This window comes from Piliocolobus tephrosceles, chromosome 8, assembly GCF_002776525.5.
Source record: "Piliocolobus tephrosceles isolate RC106 chromosome 8, ASM277652v3, whole genome shotgun sequence".
In the NCBI taxonomy this organism is placed as follows: domain Eukaryota; kingdom Metazoa; phylum Chordata; class Mammalia; order Primates; family Cercopithecidae; genus Piliocolobus; species Piliocolobus tephrosceles.
Window position 1 is genome coordinate 62,878,114 of NC_045441.1, and position 18,270 is coordinate 62,896,383.

Consider the following 18,270-nt stretch of genomic DNA (forward strand, 5'->3'; position numbering starts at 1 on the left):
TGGCACCATGGCATGGGGAACTTCTAAGTGAGTTACCATCTTAATTCCTCAAAAATCTTCAGCATAGTACTTGCAGTGTAGTTGTATATTTTATAAGAATAAAGCTTTGCTTTTCCTATGTAAATTAACAAAAAAGATTTATTTCACAAATTAAATGATTAACCATCAGGATGGGAATAGAGGAATTTTGCCATGTAAAGATAAAGTATTTGAATGAATGGTACAACTTATGAAAATTAGAGAATTTCAGGACTAGAATAGGCCTTAACTGATCTATCTGTACTGCCTGGAGCTACTTACTATCTATCCTTCCCACCAGAAGAATGACAACAACCTCCAAAATCAAAACTTCTATGTTTTTAGATGCACGAATTTCACTGACATAAAAACAAAGTTATTTCCTGAGTACTTTTATAATCCAGACACCAAGATAATCCCTTATTTAACAGCCTCTTAGTAACCCTATGAGGCAAGTACTAATGTTAACACCATTTTACAGATTGGATCATTGAAGCTGAGAGAAGTCAAGCAAGTTTTACATGTTTGCATTGCTTATATGAGATCACACTTCAATCTGCTTCCATACCCCTCATTTATATATAGTCTAGGTAGCCAGTCAAAATGGCATCATAGGCAGCCATGAGGCCCCTGGAGTCAGAGTTCAAATCCTGCCTTTACTGTGCACTAGCTATGTGACCTGGGAAAATTACCTAACCACTCTGTGCTTACCATTTCCTTTCCTATAAAATGGCAGTGGGATTTTAAGTGTCTAGTCTATAGTAAGCACTCAGTAAATTAACTATTTTACCAGAGGTTGAAGAGCCAACTCAAGCTAAAATAGACCTCCTGGTTGTCCTGGGCACAGCAAAATCAACGATCACTAATCTCTCTGCCTTTAGGTTCACCATCTGGTGGAAAGAAGCTTCTGTAGTACTTCTCAAACAAGTCATGTATTTATCCTGCTGAGGTAAACAGGCTCAGACATTTCCTTATGCCAGAACTTGCTTGGAGATGTCAGCCTCTGCTTTTCCCAGGGTTCATCAGTGTCATTTTATAAGTTAAAAAAAAAGAGAAATATTTGAAGATGGTAATGAAATTGTCAAATTGTAAACCAAACCAATATTCACTACAGGAAACTCTGAATATTGTATACTTTAGAGTATTTATATTAGACTATATTCACACAGTTAAAAAGAACTGCTTGAGATCGGGTAATTCGTAAAGAAAAGAGGTCTAACTCACAGTTCTGCATGGCTGAGGAGGCCTCAGGAAACTTACAATCATGGCAGAAGGGGACGCAGGCACATCTTACATGGTGGCAAGTGAGAGACAGAGAGAGAGAGTGTGTGTATGAGAGTGTGCAGGATAAACTACCATTTATAAAACCATGAGATCTCATGAGAATTCATTCACTATCACGAGAACAGCATGGGGGAAACCATCCCCATATTCAATTCACTTCTCTTCCTCAACGCATGGGAATTACAATTCAAGATGACGTTTTGGTGGGGACATGGCCAAACTACATCAGCAATAGTTCTCAAACATGGCTGGACATTAACCTGAAAAGCTCTTAGGGTTAGGGTGAACCAGAACCACATACCTCAGAATCTCCAGGGTCAAGGCTGAGACATCAGGGTTTTTTTAAGCTCCTCAGGTGATTTTAATGTACAACCAATTTTGAGAGTCACTGGTCTAGGGCTACTGAGTAAAAAAAAAAAAATCCTGGGATTAGGAATGGAAATAAATGTTTTCAAAACATTGATGATTGGCCACACTGGCAATCACCGGTTTAGAAAAGATAATACCCCAATAAAATGGCTGAGGGCCTATGTTTTCAGTTACGAAATCTGAGGACACATTGCCAATGGAGTTTTCAGACAGGAGATATATAGTAAGATTTTGGTTTTATTTTTGTTTTTTTTGATACAAGGTCTTGTTCTGCCACCCAGGCTGGAGTGCAGTGATGTGATCATAGTTCACTGTAGCCTTGACCTCCTGGACTCAAGCAATCCTTCCACCTCAGTCTCCGAAGTAGTTGGGACTACAGGTACAGGCCACCACACCCAGCTAATTTTTGTATTTTTAGTAGAGATGGAGTTTCACCATGTTGCCCAGGCTGGTCTTGAACTCCTGGGTTCAAGAGATCTGCCCGCCTCGGTCTCCCAAAATATTGGGATTACAAGTGTGAGCCACTGTGCCCAGCCAATATTTTGTGTTACAGATCATGAAGCTGGAAATCGCTTCATAATATCTCACTATTTACTAGCCTATAAACAACATATAGGATTTGAAGTTAAAAGAGAACTTCATTTTATTTTAAATTTTGTTGACACAAGGTCTCACTATGTTGCCCAGGCTGGTCTCAAATTCCTGGGCTCAAGCAATTCTCCCATCTGAACCTCCCAAAGTACTGAGACTATAGGCAGGAGTCACCATGCCTGGCCTAAAGGAGAACTTTAGATTTGTAGTTTCCCTCCTGTTTTACTTAAATCATAATCCTTAACACTAGACCAACATAGTTTATCTTTTACCTACTAGGAATTAATTTTGTATGAGAATTGGGTGAAACTCAGTCTTTATAGTACAGAAGAGACAGCATGAAAATCACAGCTATGTAGCAACCAAGCAAAAACAGTGCTGATTTATGAAACTTCACAGACTTAGAAATAGAAACAAAATACTAAATATTCATGAAATCCCATACAGTGTTTGCACATAAGTTACATCTCAGGGATTTGTAACTTAGTTATAGGAACAAATAATAATCTGAGCACATCCAAACATATGAAACTTTTCAAGTGTTAGGTTTTGCTAATGTCTGGTCTTATTTTGTTTTGAATCATAAATAAACTATTAGTATGCTATAAGTGGTTGGCCACAATCTAAACCTCCAGTGAGAAGTAAAACAAAGATTTCATCAGCAAAAAAAGAGAGTAAAGATGGAAAGAAGGATTTAATATCAATCTTCTCTGATTGCAATGTGTTTTAAAAGTGGCAGAAGAAGCTCTTTAAAGACACAAAGCCACAAGTGAAAGAAGCAAGTAAAATTCTATCATTCAATGAAGCAACATCATAAACCTATCATGAAAACATTCAACTAAAATAAGAAAATCTGTGCCATGTACACTTTCGAGTGAATCATAAATTCAAGAAATTATCTGAGAGGCTAATACAATAATCAAGGGAATCTTAGATTTCATTGAATTACTTTGTCAATTTTGGTCTCAGTTTCATACCATAATTATCCCAATTTTATTTAACTATAATAATGATAGATGCAGACTCCAAACACAAACACTGCGTGCAAGCCACATTTCAAATGAAAAGATGAAAAGTAGCTCCCTGATGAAATCTAACAAATCAACTCAAGAGACATTTATTTATTTCAGACACACTGGCTTTTTAAAATAAATATTATTCAACAAATTATTAAAAATCCATCATTTTCATCCTTTTTGCAACTTGTTTTTTCTCCTTCAACATGTAATAGTAGTAATCCCAAATCACTCTGGAACATAATACTGTTTTTTAACAACTGTTAAGAACTTGTTTAATTAAAAAAATTTACCATAAAGATACACTGTGTGTGTGTGTGTGTGTGTGTGTGTGTGTAAGGGAGGGTGTTTGTTTTCAAATGGCCTTAGTTTACCTACGACACAAATAAATGCTAGGAGATAATGTATCGCCTCCATTGAAATGCTTTTACTGTTCTTGAAAAAGCATGTGTGATACTGGAATGTATAAATAGTAATTAAGTATTAGGAATGTGGAGTGACACATCCAGTGTAATACTACACTGGTCAGACCCACAGGAGCTCAATTGTTTAGATTCAGATATTTAAGAGAGATGTGGAGGCCAGTTAAAATGATCAAAGGATTTAACAATGGGACCAGTAATGAAGGCCTTGACAAAATGAGATTATTCAGCAAAGGGGTTTTCAAATGAGGGTTCTCAAGTATATAAAGAGGATGATATCAGCTGCTCTCCATCTTTACTGAGGAATGAATGAGCAGGAATGAGATTAAACTTCAGCAGAGAGACTTAAGCAAGATATAAGAGAATTTCCCAAATGAGTTATATTTTTAAAAATAGAAAATCATCAAAAGGGTCTATGGAATTTCCTTCCCCAGAGATATTTATAAATAAGGCATATATTTTCTTATTCAGAATGTTCCAGCGATGTCTTGCTGTGAGAAATAGTCTGCTATCATAGAATCTCAGCAGAGGAAGAGTATGTTTCCCAGTCACCATTTATTTCTATAAAATATACTAAAAATGGAGACTTAAGATAGAGTTATAAGAAGTAAGCATTGGCCGGATGTGGTGGCTCAAGCCTGTAATTCCAGCACTTTGGGAAGCCGAGGCAGGCGGATCACGACTTCAGGAGATGGAGACGATCCTGGCTACGGTGAAACCTGGTCTCTACTAAAAATACAAAAAATTAGCCGGTGTGGTGGCTGGTGCCTGTAGTCCCAGCTACTTGGGAGGTTGAGGCAGAAGAATGGCATGAAGCCGGGAGGCGGAGCTTGCAGTGAGCCAAGATCAGGCTACTGCACTCCAGCCTGGGTAACAGAGCAAGATTCCATCTCAAAAAAAAAAAAAAAAAAGAGTAAACATTAAAACACTAAAAGCATTTTTTGATCTATAGTTTAAAATATGCTTAATCCCTGTAAGATAAACTGAGGAAAGCAAGAAACTGTCCTCTTTTGGTTAACCAGAAATTTTTCACATGGCCTTATGACTAAACTTTTTTTTTTTTTTTTTGAGTTGATGGGTGCAGCACACCAACGTGGCACATGTATACATATGTAACAAACCTGCACGTTATGCACATGTACCCTAGAACTTAAAGTATAATAAAAAAAAAAAATGACTAAACTTTTTTTAAAAGAGAACTCACTCTATCCCTGCATGTGGAGAGAGCCTGTTATTAGAAGGATGCATTAAGATGTCAAAGTAAACACACCTCAATCCATGGAGAAAGGAAATAAAAACCTGCTCCACCTATAGACCCAGGCTTCACTCTCACCTGAAAACCCTCCCCAGGCACGACATAAAAAGGCTCCTTTCGGTCTCACACGACACCACTCGTGGTCATTTTGTTGTCATTCTTTAGGCTACACTGTCCTGCTTTCGATTTTGCAGATCCCTACCCTGTTGATTAGTCTGAATGTTCTATCCTCACGTTGTACTTCAAATTAAGCAGTGCCTTCCCAAATCTCAGCTGACTGGGGAGTTTTTGGGTGAAGACTCACCTGCTTTGAGGAAACAGAAGGAACCCTGAACTCTTTGGAACAGAGCTACCTTCAGCGTGTTCCCCTCTCATAACAGCTCACTCTCACTCCCTGGAGAGAAATGGACATGATGATAATTTACCTGTTTTACCTCACTGTTCTTGCCCCTTTAGGAGGAAGATAAATGGCAAGTAAAAAAGAACCTGGAGTGGGTGCCCATGTGGACCAGGACTCCACTATCAGTTTTCAAAAAATTTCAACACTCATCTGTATCCTGTACACAAATTAGCTTGTATGTATAAAGTATATGTGGTACATTATAACGTATAAAGTTTCTAATCCTTTACATTCAATTTATTTATTTCATTCTAACAACCCTAACAGGCTAGCACTATTATTCTATTCATTTTGCAGATAAGGAAAATTTGGCAAAGATGTGTTAAGTAATTTGCCCAAAGTCACCCAGATCTTAGGTTAATGAGCCAGGATTCAAACCCAGGCAGTCTGGCACCAGAGTCTGTGTGCATATCCACAACACCAAACTGCCCCACTCCAGTTAGATTAAACTTAAAGGACATAAGAAATCAACTATTTTGCTCTACTCATACTTGGAAAGATCATTAATCACCATTTTTCTGCACCCCAAACAGAGAATTAAAGTTAGTGACAATGAAATATTGCTTTAAAAATAAGTAATTTTTAAGAAATAGAGTATTAGCTTAACCACTGGCAAAACTTCTTTTTCCTATGTCTACAAAACGAATAAAACAGATTGACACTAATAAGCTGTTTCTTGTTCTTCCTTGTGGTTTGTTTGAAATGAGAGCTCATGGATTGAATTGATAAGAAGCAAATTATCATACAAGGATATGAAGCAGAATGTATTTACACAAAAATTGACTGTTGGTGAAGTAAACTGCTAAAGTCAACAACACTTGCAAGTAACTTTTTAAAGATGAATTACTAGAAGGTAGTATGTAGAATATATATTTATTATACACATTTAGTGTCTGTTAGTGTTACCAGTTAAGGGTAGTTGTCCAGGTTCTTGATGTTTTGAACAAAGAATTGGACAAAACACACAAAGCAACGCAGCAAAAGCAGAGATTTATTTTAAACAAAAGTACATTCCATAGTGTAAGAGCGAGCTCAAGCAAGTGTCTCAAAAGCCTTGTTTACAGAAGTTTTGGGGCTTTAAATACCCATTAGAGGTTTTCCACTGGTTCACTTTATGCAAATGAAGTAGTGGCCTGAGACCAGTCTGATTGGTCGTGGAACAGGAAGAGTAGGCCCATAACCAGTCTGATTGATTGCAGGAGGGGATCAATCAGTGGTACTTTGATCTTGCAATGGCCACACAGAAAAGTGAGGGGTTGAAAAGGGAGAAGCCCCTGATATCCAGTTACCATGAAAGGGCCTTAGGTTTCCTGACTCGAGACCCTATTCTCCTGCCTCATTTGCACTGACCTGGAGTATACTATAAATACAAATGTAGACCTGATTTCCAAGGTCCTATCAAGACATGGGAAAACCAAGTTCGAATTGTAAATAAAATTATGACACAAACTTACACTAATTCTAAAACTTACCTCATTTCAAAGTGTCTTACTAGTTCTGACAATTCCTCAGACTACTAGTTTCTTCTGTTTAATACAGTATCCCACATATTTGTCCACTTTAACCTCTTCAACCGCCACCATGGCACAACCTTTGCTGCCACTGATCTTCCTAAGATGGCTTCTCCTCAGGGCACAGGTGTTCTCTGCCAGTGGCCATTGTGGCTTGTGGCTCTCACCATTCCGCCCTCAGAGAGGGGATGTGAGCACAGGCTCACCCTGAATTATTGATAGAAGAACTAAGACTAGATATAATTATCTCAGTCTTCTTTTTTAAAGACTTCATTAGCCAAGGGAGATAGAAGTTAAGGCCTAGGGCCTGCCCAAGGTGAGAAGTCTAATAGAAGACCTTCTTCTCATTAAATTGGGACCTGAGAGCACTCTATCTTCAGAGTAATGGTGAATCAGAAGGAAGCCTGTCGCCACAGTCCATAGCAGAGAGGAATGACTTGTGAGCACATCAGCAGATGAAAATGATGTGAGAGGGTGTGAGAGAGAAGATACCTAAGAAATTGTGACTTTAGGCCTCTCTTGCATAGTTCTGCCATCTGGGGTTATATCACCAAGATAATCTGGGGAAACTATAGCACTGTACTTGACTTAAGATAGTCCCAGATTAGTAGCTTCTCCAGGCAGGAGTCAGAAACAAATTATCTATAGAAAAAAGAAACTTTCATTTTAGACTTCAAAGAATTTTAGTAGAAATAAATTCTATTTTCATGAGAGTACACAGTAAGTACATAGTTAAACATAAATAAGCACAAAAGGAAAAAAGTCATCATGAGCAAAACAAAATAAATAGCAGATACAGACTCCAAAATTTTCAGATATTGGAATTACCAGACACATCTTATAGAACAGCTCTTATATTAAGTATTTTAAAAATAGTTTCAGGCTGGCCGTGGTGGCTCACTCCTGTAATCCCAGCACTTTGGAAGGCCAAGGTGGGCGGATCACCTGAGGTCAGGAGTTCCAGACCAGCATAGCCAACATGGTAAAATCCCATCTCTACTAAAATTACAAAAATTACCCAGGCATGGTGGCACGCGCCTGTACTCCCAGCTACTTGGGAGGCTGAGGCAGGAGAATCACTTGAACTCAGGAAGCAGAGGTTGCAGTGAGCCTAATGCTCCAATTTAAAGATAGATACGGAATAAACAAAACAAAAAAGAAAACTACAGGCCAATATCCCTGATGAACATAAAACTCCTCAACAAAATACCAGCTGTCTGAATCCAACAGTATATCAACAAGATAGTAGTCCATGATCAAGTGGTTTCATATCAGGGATGCAGGGATGGTTTAACATATACAAGTCAACAAATGTGATACATCGCATAAACAGAACTAAAAACAAAAGTCAAATGATCATCTCAATAGACACAGAAAAAGCATCTGTCAAAATCCAGCATCCCTTTATGATTAAAACCCTTAGCGAAATTGGCATAGATGGGACATACCTCAAGGTAATAAAAGTCATCTATTATACTGAAAGGGGAAAAGTTGAAAGCATTTTCCCTGAGAACTGGAAAAAGACAAGGATGCCCACTTTCACCACTTCTATTTAACATGGTACTGGAAGTCCTAGCCAGAGCAATCAGACAAGAGAAAGAAATAAAGGGCATCCAAATCAGTGAAGAGGAAGTCAAACTGTGGCTGTTTGCCACTTTGATTGTATACCTAGAAAATCACAAAGACTCATCCAAAAAGCTCCTAGATCTGATAAATGAATTCAGTAAAGTTTTAGGATACAAAATTAATGTACACAAATCAGTAGCACTGCTATATACCAACAATAATCAAGCTGAGATTCAAATCAAGAACTCAACCCCTTTTACACTAGCTGCAAAATAAAAATAAAAATAAAAATACTTAGGAATATACCTAATCAAGGAGGTAAAAGATCTCTACAAGGAAAACTATGAAACACTGCTGAAATAAATCACAGACAAACAGACAAACAAACAAATGGAAACACACCCCATGCTCATGGATGGGCAGAATCAATATTGTAAAAATAACCATACTTCAAAAGCAATCTACAGATTCAATGCAATTCCCATCAAAATATTATCATCATTCTTCACAGAACTAGAAAAAACAATCCTAAAATTCATATGGAACCAAAAAAGAGCCCACATGACAAAAACAAAAAGGATAAATTTGGAGGCATTAAATTACCCAACTTCAAACTATATTACAGGGTATAGTTTGGTAACAGCCAACTGATCTTTGACAAAGCATACAAAAACATAGAGTGGAGAAAGGACACCCTATTCAACCAACGGTCCTGGGATAATTGGTGAGCCACACATAGAATAATGAAACTGGATCCTCGTCTGTCACCTACCTTACGCAAACATCAACTCAAGAAGGAGCAAAGACTTAAATCTAAGACCTGGAGCCATACAAATTCTAGAAGATAGCATCAGAAAAAACTCTTCTAGACGTTAGCTTCAGCAAAGAGTTCATGACTAAGAAGACAAAAGCAAATGCAACAAAAACAAAAATAAAATAAATAAATGGGACCTAATTAAACTAAAAAGCATCTGCACAGCAAAAGAAATAATCAGCAGAGTAAACAGACATTCCATAGAGAAAATATCTGCAAACTATGCATCTGACAAAGAACTAATATCCAGAATCTACAAGGAACTCAAACAAATCTGCAAGAATAAAACAACTAATGCTGTCAAATAGTGGGCTAAGGACATGGATAGACAATTCTCAAAAGAAGATATACAAATGACTAACAAACATATGAAAAATTATTAACATTACTAATTATCAGGGAAATGCAAATTAAAACCACAATGAGATACAACCTTACTCCTGCAAGAATGGTCATAATTTCAAAATCCAAAAATAATAGATGTTGGCATAGATGTGATGAAAAGAGAATGCTTTTTACACTGCTGATAGGAATGTAAACTAGTATAACTACCATGGAAAACAGTATGGCGACTCCTTAAAAAACCAAAAGTAGAACTACCATTTGATTCAGCAATCCCACTACTGGGTATCTACCCAGAGTTAAAGAAGTCATATGAAAAAGACACTTGCACACACATGTTAATGGCAGCATAATTTGCAATTGCAACAATATGGAACCAGCCTAAATGCCCATCAAGCAATAGGTGGGTAAAGAAAATGTGGCGCATATGTGTGTGTGTGTGTGTATATATATATATATATATATATATATATATATAGACCATGGAGTACTACTCAGACATTAAAAGGAATGAAATAATGGCACTCGCAACAACCTGGGTGGAGTTGGAAATGATTGTTCTATGTGAAGTAACCAGGAATGAAAAAACAAATATCCTATGTTCTCACTTATAAGTGGGAGCTAAACTGTGAGGACGCAAAGGCATAAGAATGCTGTCATGGATTTTGGGGAGTTGAGGGAAGAGTGGAAGGGGGCATGAGGGATAAAAGGACTACACATTGGATACAGTGTACACTGCTCAGGTGACCAGTGTACCAGAATCTCAGAAATTACCACTAAAGAATGTGTCCATGTAACCAAAAACCACCTGTTCCCCAAAAACTGACATAAAATAAAATAAAAGGAATGAGAGTGGAATGATGTTATCAGAAAAAAAAGGAAAAAATGGAGTTTTTCACCAGAAAAATTTCACCAAATTTTTCACCACTCAAAAATTTGTAATGATATACTTTAAGCAGAAGAAAAGTCATACCAAATAAGAGCCTAGAGATATGACAATAAAAGAGGACCAAAGACAGTAAAACATAGGTACATGTATCTAAAGGGACACTGATTGTATAAAATAATAATAATGTGAATGTGGAAGTAAAAGAAAGAAGAGACAAAATGATAATAGCTGGCTGTTACTGTTTATGTCAGGAGGGAATAAGTGAAGTTAAATGACATGAAGGTCTTTGCATTTTCTGAGAGGAGGGGAAAGGTATTCATTAACTTATAACTTTGATTAGGAGATACAATAAAATCTAACCTCATCCTATTTATAAGCAACACATTTAATACATAAACATGCAGTAAAATTGAAACTAAAAAATAGGAAAATAAACCAAATGCATCTAAAAAGGTAGCTAATATAATAAAATAACCACCAGACAAAATAGAATTTAAGGCAAAAAGCAGTACTAGAAAAAAAATAGTGTTACTTTAAAGTAATATCACAGTTCATCAAAAAAATATGACAAATTAAATTTCAGGTAACTACTAAGCCTGAAAATATAAAGAGAAATAAGAAAGAGAGGGCTATGTTAGGAGAAATAGATATATACCAACAGTCACTGTGGAAACCTATTTCTTTCAGTATTTGATAAAGCAGACAAAAAGTCCAGGAAATCTATAGAAGATGTAAATACTACTACAAACAAATCAGATCTCAGATCTAATGAATGAGTATGTATATAGCACCTAACCACTCAAGAGTACATTTATTCTTCAGCACACACAAAATAGTTATGAAAAGTGACCATGGAGGACCATAAGAAAAGTTGCAGCAAATTTCAAAGGACTAAAATCACAGAGAATATGTCTTTTGGCTATAGTGTGATTAAGCAAGAAACCCAAAACAATGAAATATCTAGAAATGTCCCATATATTTGTAAATGAAGAAATAAACAGTAAAATAACCCCTGAAATGAAAAAATTGCCACCGAAATCGGAAATTGGCCTTATCTGAACAATAACAAAAATACTACACATAAACCTTCAGGTAAAGTAGTACTTAGAGGAAAAATATATAGCTTTACTAGTGGTAAATAGTAAGCTAAGCACACATCTCAAATTAGAAAAGGGACAGCAAAATAAACTCAAAGATGAGATAAAAGTAAATAATAAATAATCTTGAAGTCAATAAAGTGAAAAACGAGTAGCCGATGAAGTATGATACATCAACCATTTCAAATATTAGGTTTTTTGGAAGGGGCTGATACAGTTGATAGACTACTGGTGAAATTGATCAAAAAGAAAGAGAATAATTACACAAATCTAATACCAGAAATGACAAAGGGAATTGTACTAAAGATGTTGCAGATACGAAAAATATAATAGGAGAATCTTATGGAAAGCATCTAGCCAATAAATTTAGATAAAATGAAATAGATTCTCAAACGTGTGTTCACCAGAACAACAGCATCAGTCTTGTCTAGTGTCTTGTTAGTAACACAAACTGTGGGCCTTCACCACAGGCCTACTGATGAGAAACTCTGGGGATGGAGCTTGGAAATCTGTGTTCTAACAAATCCTCCCAATGATCCTGATGCTCTGAATTTGAGAATTGCAGAATCATTCCAAAACAAATGGTACACAATTTTCACTTAGGTGAGTGCACAACTGGTTTCAATGTTTATTGTTAGAATTAAATAAATGGTCACTTTTGAGGAGGAAAGAACTGTCTTTTTAAAGAGGTTTAAATAGTATAAATGAAGCTTGGATTTTGTCAAAATAAAATTAACATATCTTTTTATTGATTTCATGAGACTGACATTGCATGTGAAAAACCAAATATTCATTATCAAAAACTGCTTTGAAATACTTAATCTCACAGAAATATTGAAAAGATTTTTTTATTTGCAATTTGCTAGTTATGGAACCTCTCTATATATTCCTTTGTCTGTCTTTTACAATGACATATTCAGCTCATGTAACCTTGTTGTCATTCCAAGATTATTATTTTACACTAAGATTTTTAAGTTCACGAAGAAGTTTTTTTAAATTCCAAAGTGCATTTCAAAAATACCCTCATGAGTCTAACATAACACTCAGAATTAAAGCCACATTTCTGAATCACAAAAATGTCTCTTATTCTATTTGTTTCACTCAGCTTTATTTAGTTGCTATCTACACACTTATTGTATAAATGACAGATTTCCAACCAAAAGCTCAGTAAACACTCAGAGTAGTCAACTTTAATCATAAACAATCACAAAACAAACCTTAAAGCATTTATATCAATGTGAAGCTTTGTAGGAAATTGTTTTCTCAAAGTATTGTGGATGATTATTATGAATAAAATAAATGAGGTAAAGTAATGTTACAATAATGATCTGGAACTGTGAGTCAAATGAGTTAAGATTAAAGGCACAAAGAAACTCTGCCTAATAAACAAGCAGATAACTGCTGGAAAGAAAAATATGCTCCTCATTTAAAATTAACTGCCAAACATTCTCAACCTACACAAAACTGTCATAAAGGACATCTAAATCTGTCCTTGTTTGTAACATGTGTTGTGACAAGATTTGACAGTTTATCAAAAAACTATAATTGCCACCTAAACATCTAGCATTTTGTCAACTGCAAATATGTTTAGTGAAAGCATTTATTTCATTTAAAATACAACATCCATTTTTCTTCACTTTCTGAAAGGACTGACTGAGTTTCTTTTTTCTCTAGCCGATCAAGCTGCATCAGAACTCTCTTTGAATTATTTATGTTGGAATTGTGAAGGGTAAAAGAATAATCAGTAAAGCAAGAAACTATTACCAAGGTAATATATATATACATATATATTCTGGGTATTGACTCAAAAGACCTTCAAAATACAATAATTCTCACAGATCCATAAAGATGACATTTAAATATGCTTGCCTTGGGAAGGAGAAAGATAAGGCATTGTCTCTATATCACAACTTTTGTTTCCAGAGTAATTTAAGAAACAATGTCCTTAAAAGAAGGTGCTATGCAATAGGCATCATTCCTACCTGTAACTTGTGAAAAGCAGTCAATGATAAAACAGATGTCCCTCTCAGCCTACAGAGACCAAAGTAAACAGACACTAAATCCCCTTGCAATAGACCAGGTAGGTAACAGAAATGTCAGAATAACAAAGCTACTTCCCTGACACTACTAATGGTTCATTTCTTTCTGGGAAAAGGTTTTTTTTTTTTTTTTTTTTTTAAGCAAAAATCTTTCCAGTCTCATGTTTGGGATTTTGTTCTTTATTGTAGTTGCTTGGTAAAAGAGAAAAAAATTATGCAAATATTTTGTAGTACTTTAAAATTTTTCCTTTGTTCTGATAAATCTCAAAGAAAAGGCTTAAAAGTGTATAGTTGACACCGCCCTACTTGGAAATTCAGGAATCCCACATTTTAATCCACACTCTGCCTCTATTTAGCTCATAGATCCCAGGCAGGTTGCTTCATTTCTCTGAGCCTTAGTTCCCTGTCTGTGAATTGTAATATCAGACTAGGTGGTCTCTAAGGCCATATCTATCTTTAACATTTTATGACTGTAGACAAATTTCTGGAACTATAACATATAGCAACAGCTAGAGCTTGAAACAAAAATAGCAGCAAGACAAAAATTTCTCCTCCTTAACACCTCAAGGAAAATGCAACCATGTATGGGTTTTAAATGTTTACATTAGCATTTAATCCTATTTAGGTAATATTAAACCTGTTTAGAATCTGTTTTGTTTTCTTAAATAAACTGAAAAATGTGTGACACACTGAGAATAGTAAGAGAAAAATAAATTGAAACTACAAATACTTTTTAGTGCTTCTAAATTAAGCCATGGGATTTTCTTTAGAAATCACTTTATGTAGTCTGCCTAAGGGTGAGAATTATGTGGTATAGGTAGGTCTGTTGATTTTTTTATTTTTTTGATAAAAAGAATACAAATGAAGGGTTATAGACAGAAATGGGCTGGCATACACTGTCAACCAGGAAGAGACTGAACTAGGGAGAAAAGCATGTTGATGTCAGGTGAGAGGTGATTGGATCAGCAGCAAATCATTTTGGTGTAATATTTAAAACATAGCTGTTTATTTGAGTTTATAATGATACCTCATTCAATATATAAAACTACCTTTTTATAGCTAAGTAATGTTTTTCACAGACATTGTTGAATCTTACCCATCTTTGTTGCCTACCCCATTTCTTACCCCATTTCTGAGCTTATCCTATTCATGAACCCAACACATTAAGGAACCCCAGAAGTGTGGTGAGAAAATCTATTAAATTATTTGATTATTTTACAATATGAAAAAAATGATGATTTGGTTTAGGCTAAATGAAAACATCCTGGTATCCAAATGTCAGGCACACAATTAGCAAGATATAAATGGTTGATCTGATCTGATGCCTCCATTATTTTTATGAAATTATTGGCATCTATGGTCCTTTCTACCTCCTTCCTCACTATTTCCAGCCCCAATACACCACGGAAGTTGTATGCTTAAAATTTGCTAGCAAACATTTAATTACCAAATATATTTTGTTCATCTTTTTTATTATAAAAGTAATAAATGTTCAAATGCTACACTGACAACAGTAAAATATAACAGTCCTCCTTCATTCTCAGCTCTCACAACCTACTCCGCTCTCCAAAGGTAATTATTATAAAGAGGACTTCCATACTACTTGGATGCTTTCAGTATCACATAATCTTAAATACATAAACATAATACTATGCATATTTTTGTGACTGACTTTGTACCTTTAGAAAAATACCTAGGAGATATTTCCACATGATTACACTTAATCTGTTTGATGGTTGCATATGTATACACCATAAATTATTTGGTAATTTACCTATTGATGAACATTTGTTGGTTTCCAGATTTTCCTTTTATAAACAATTCTAGGGCAATTACTGTTTGTCGTGCACCATTTTTATACCCTAGAAGTAGTATAATACCTGATATATAGGAGGTGTTCACAAAATATTTATTGAATGAATGAATACAGCAACACTACTATGTAGCCATATATATTTGGGGTGCTTGTGAAAATTTCTCTGAAATAGATTCCTAGAAGTATACATGATGAGTCAAAGCTTACGTGCAAAATTAGCCATGCAAAACCTACATATTTATACATTCCATCCAAACAGAAGACCTTATCCATCTTAACATTTTGACTACTTGTTGTGTGAAAATAGCGTTTTCTTGATTACCTCAATTGTTTCACGTTTCTTAACCATTTATTTTTTTACTGCGATTGCCTATTTATGCCATTTTTCAACTTTCTATTTTATTGTCTTTTTCTCCCTTCATTGGGGAAATTCTTTCTAAAATAATCCTTTGCATATACTTTAGTAGGTAATTTTCCTTTTAAACTTGGGTTTTGCTTTGTAGAAGTTTTATGTTTTTATGCATTCAAATTTGTTTAAATAGGCCTAGGAAACTAATACTGGTGCTAATAGAAAAAAAAATTCCATACAGTGTAAATTCTTGATTATTTAGTTTAAAAGTGTGAAGTGGGAGATGGCAAGCAAAAGTGTGAAGTGGGAGGCGGCAAGCAGGAATTTTTTCAAAAGACCCAGGGTCGATTTGTGACCACGCGCCGCAAGGGGGAAGGGACTCTAACGGTTGAGTAACAACCGGAAACCGTTAGAGTCTGTGCTTCACTTCTGTTCCAGTCTCGGAGGCAGCTGGATCGCTCGACAGAGTGCCTCTGGTAGTTGGCCAAGATGCCGAGTATCAAAATCTTCAGCGGCAGCTCCCACCAGGACTTATCCCAGAAAATAGCCGACCGCCTGGGCCTGGAGCTAGGCAAGGTGGTGACTAAGAAATTCAGCAACCAGGAGACCTGCGTGGAAATTGATGAGAGTGTGCGTGGAGAGGATGTCTACATCGTTCAGAGTGGTTGTGGCGAAATCAACGACAGTCTAATGGAGCTTTTGATCATGATTAATGCCTGCAAGATTGCTTCAGCTAGCCGAGTTACTGCAGTCATCCCATGCTTCCCTTATGCCCGACAGGATAAGAAGGATAAGAGCCGGGCCCCAATCTCTGCCAAGCTTGTTGCAAATATGCTGTCTATAGCAGGTGCGGATCATATCATCACCATGGACCTACATGCTTCTCAAATTCAGGGCTTTTTTGATATCCCAGTAGACAACTTGTATGCAGAGCCAACTGTCCTGAAGTGGATAAGGGAGAATATCTCTGAGTGGAAGAACTGCACTATTGTCTCGCCAGATGCTGGTGGAGCTAAGAGAGTGACCTCCATTGCAGACCAGTTGAATGTGGACTTTGCTTTGATTCATAAAGAACGGAAGAAGGCCAATGAAGTGGACTGCATGGTGCTAGTGGGAGATGTGAATGATCGTGTGGCTATCCTTGTAGATGACATGGCAGACACTTGTGGTACAATCTGCCTCGCTGCTGACAAACTTCTCTCAGCTGGAGCCACCAGAGTTTATGCTATCTTGACTCATGGAATCTTTTCTGGACCAGCCATTTCTCGCATCAACACTGCATGCTTTGAAGCAGTGGTAGTCACCAATACCATACCTCAAGAGGATAAGATGAAGCATTGCTCCAAAATACGAGTAATTGACATCTCCATGATCCTTGCAGAAGCCATAAGGAGAACTCATAATGGGGAATCTGTTTCCTACCTGTTCAGCCATGTTCCTTTATAACAGAATAACTTCTAGGTTATGCTATTTTAAAATAAAATAAGATGAATAAAAATAAACCTTGCCTTTATTTTTTCTTAGGTTTGATTAGAAGTTCAGCAGAAGAGTCAGCTTGCTCCAGTGTAACTTTGTACATCCCACATCAGGTATATGAGTTTACCTTAAATTAGGGAAAAACAGGTTAAGAATAATCACTAAGATTTCCTGGCTGGGTTGTCTCATCTGGCTTCCTTGATGATTTTGTGAGCCCAGCAGCTTTAACTATAGCCCTTCTGCTGCAAGATTTCAGACTTTTGAGGGTGTTTTGTAGAGGTATTTGAAAGTGATTGGAAAGCTTACGTGTGAATGCTTCAGAGTTTTCTTTTTTCAGAACAACTAGCAATAAAGCCACCCAATCTACCCCCTGGCCCCAACCCCCACTTTGTTTCACAAATTCTCCAAGTTCTATGCTCAGTTGCAGCAAGAGCCCTGAGCAACCACAAAATTAGTTCTGGTTGCTGAACCCCCTGAAAGGCAGGAATAGATAACTTTCAGCTTGAGCAGCCACTGGGATCTTGAGAGGAAGCAACAAAGTGTAGCAAATGCTTCTTGAGAGGAGGAAGATAGATCTGTCACCATCTATTTGGAGACTATCTATCTTGGATTCTCAGTTATACCTGTTGCTTTTGATTTAGCTTTACCTCCACCCATCTTGACCTTTTCCTTGCTAAATATCCTACTGGGCCCAAACGGTCAGGGTACCCTAGTCTTCTGGAAAGCAAACCCACTTTTTGCTATGCAATCGCTAATGTTTATATTAGTTATTTTTGCTGTAACTTAATCTTCCTTAGTCTGCCACCACCATGGTAGTAGATGTTAGGTGACATTTTAGTGCCTTTTGTTAAATTTAAACATTTAGTTTTTATCTCTCTTCCTTGTATTTTGTTGGCCCCTCAAATGACCTCAGAATTATATTTTTAAAGTGTTGTTATTGTCCTTTTTAGGGAAAACCAACAAAATATCTGCATATGTGTGTGGGGTGGCGAGGAGTGGTACAGAGCACCACATCT

The 18,270-nt window shown here is 36.4% G+C and overlaps 1 protein-coding gene across 1 annotated transcript; it reads left to right on the forward strand.

Moving 5' to 3' along the window:
- Positions 1–16,193: 16,193 nt before the first annotated feature.
- On the forward strand, positions 16,194–17,267 carry PRPS1L1 (phosphoribosyl pyrophosphate synthetase 1 like 1). The gene has a single exon (XM_023216021.1). The coding sequence runs from the start codon at positions 16,268–16,270 to the stop codon at positions 17,222–17,224; it is 957 nt and encodes a 318-aa protein (XP_023071789.1). The 5' UTR covers positions 16,194–16,267; the 3' UTR covers positions 17,225–17,267.
- Positions 17,268–18,270: the final 1,003 nt, after the last annotated feature.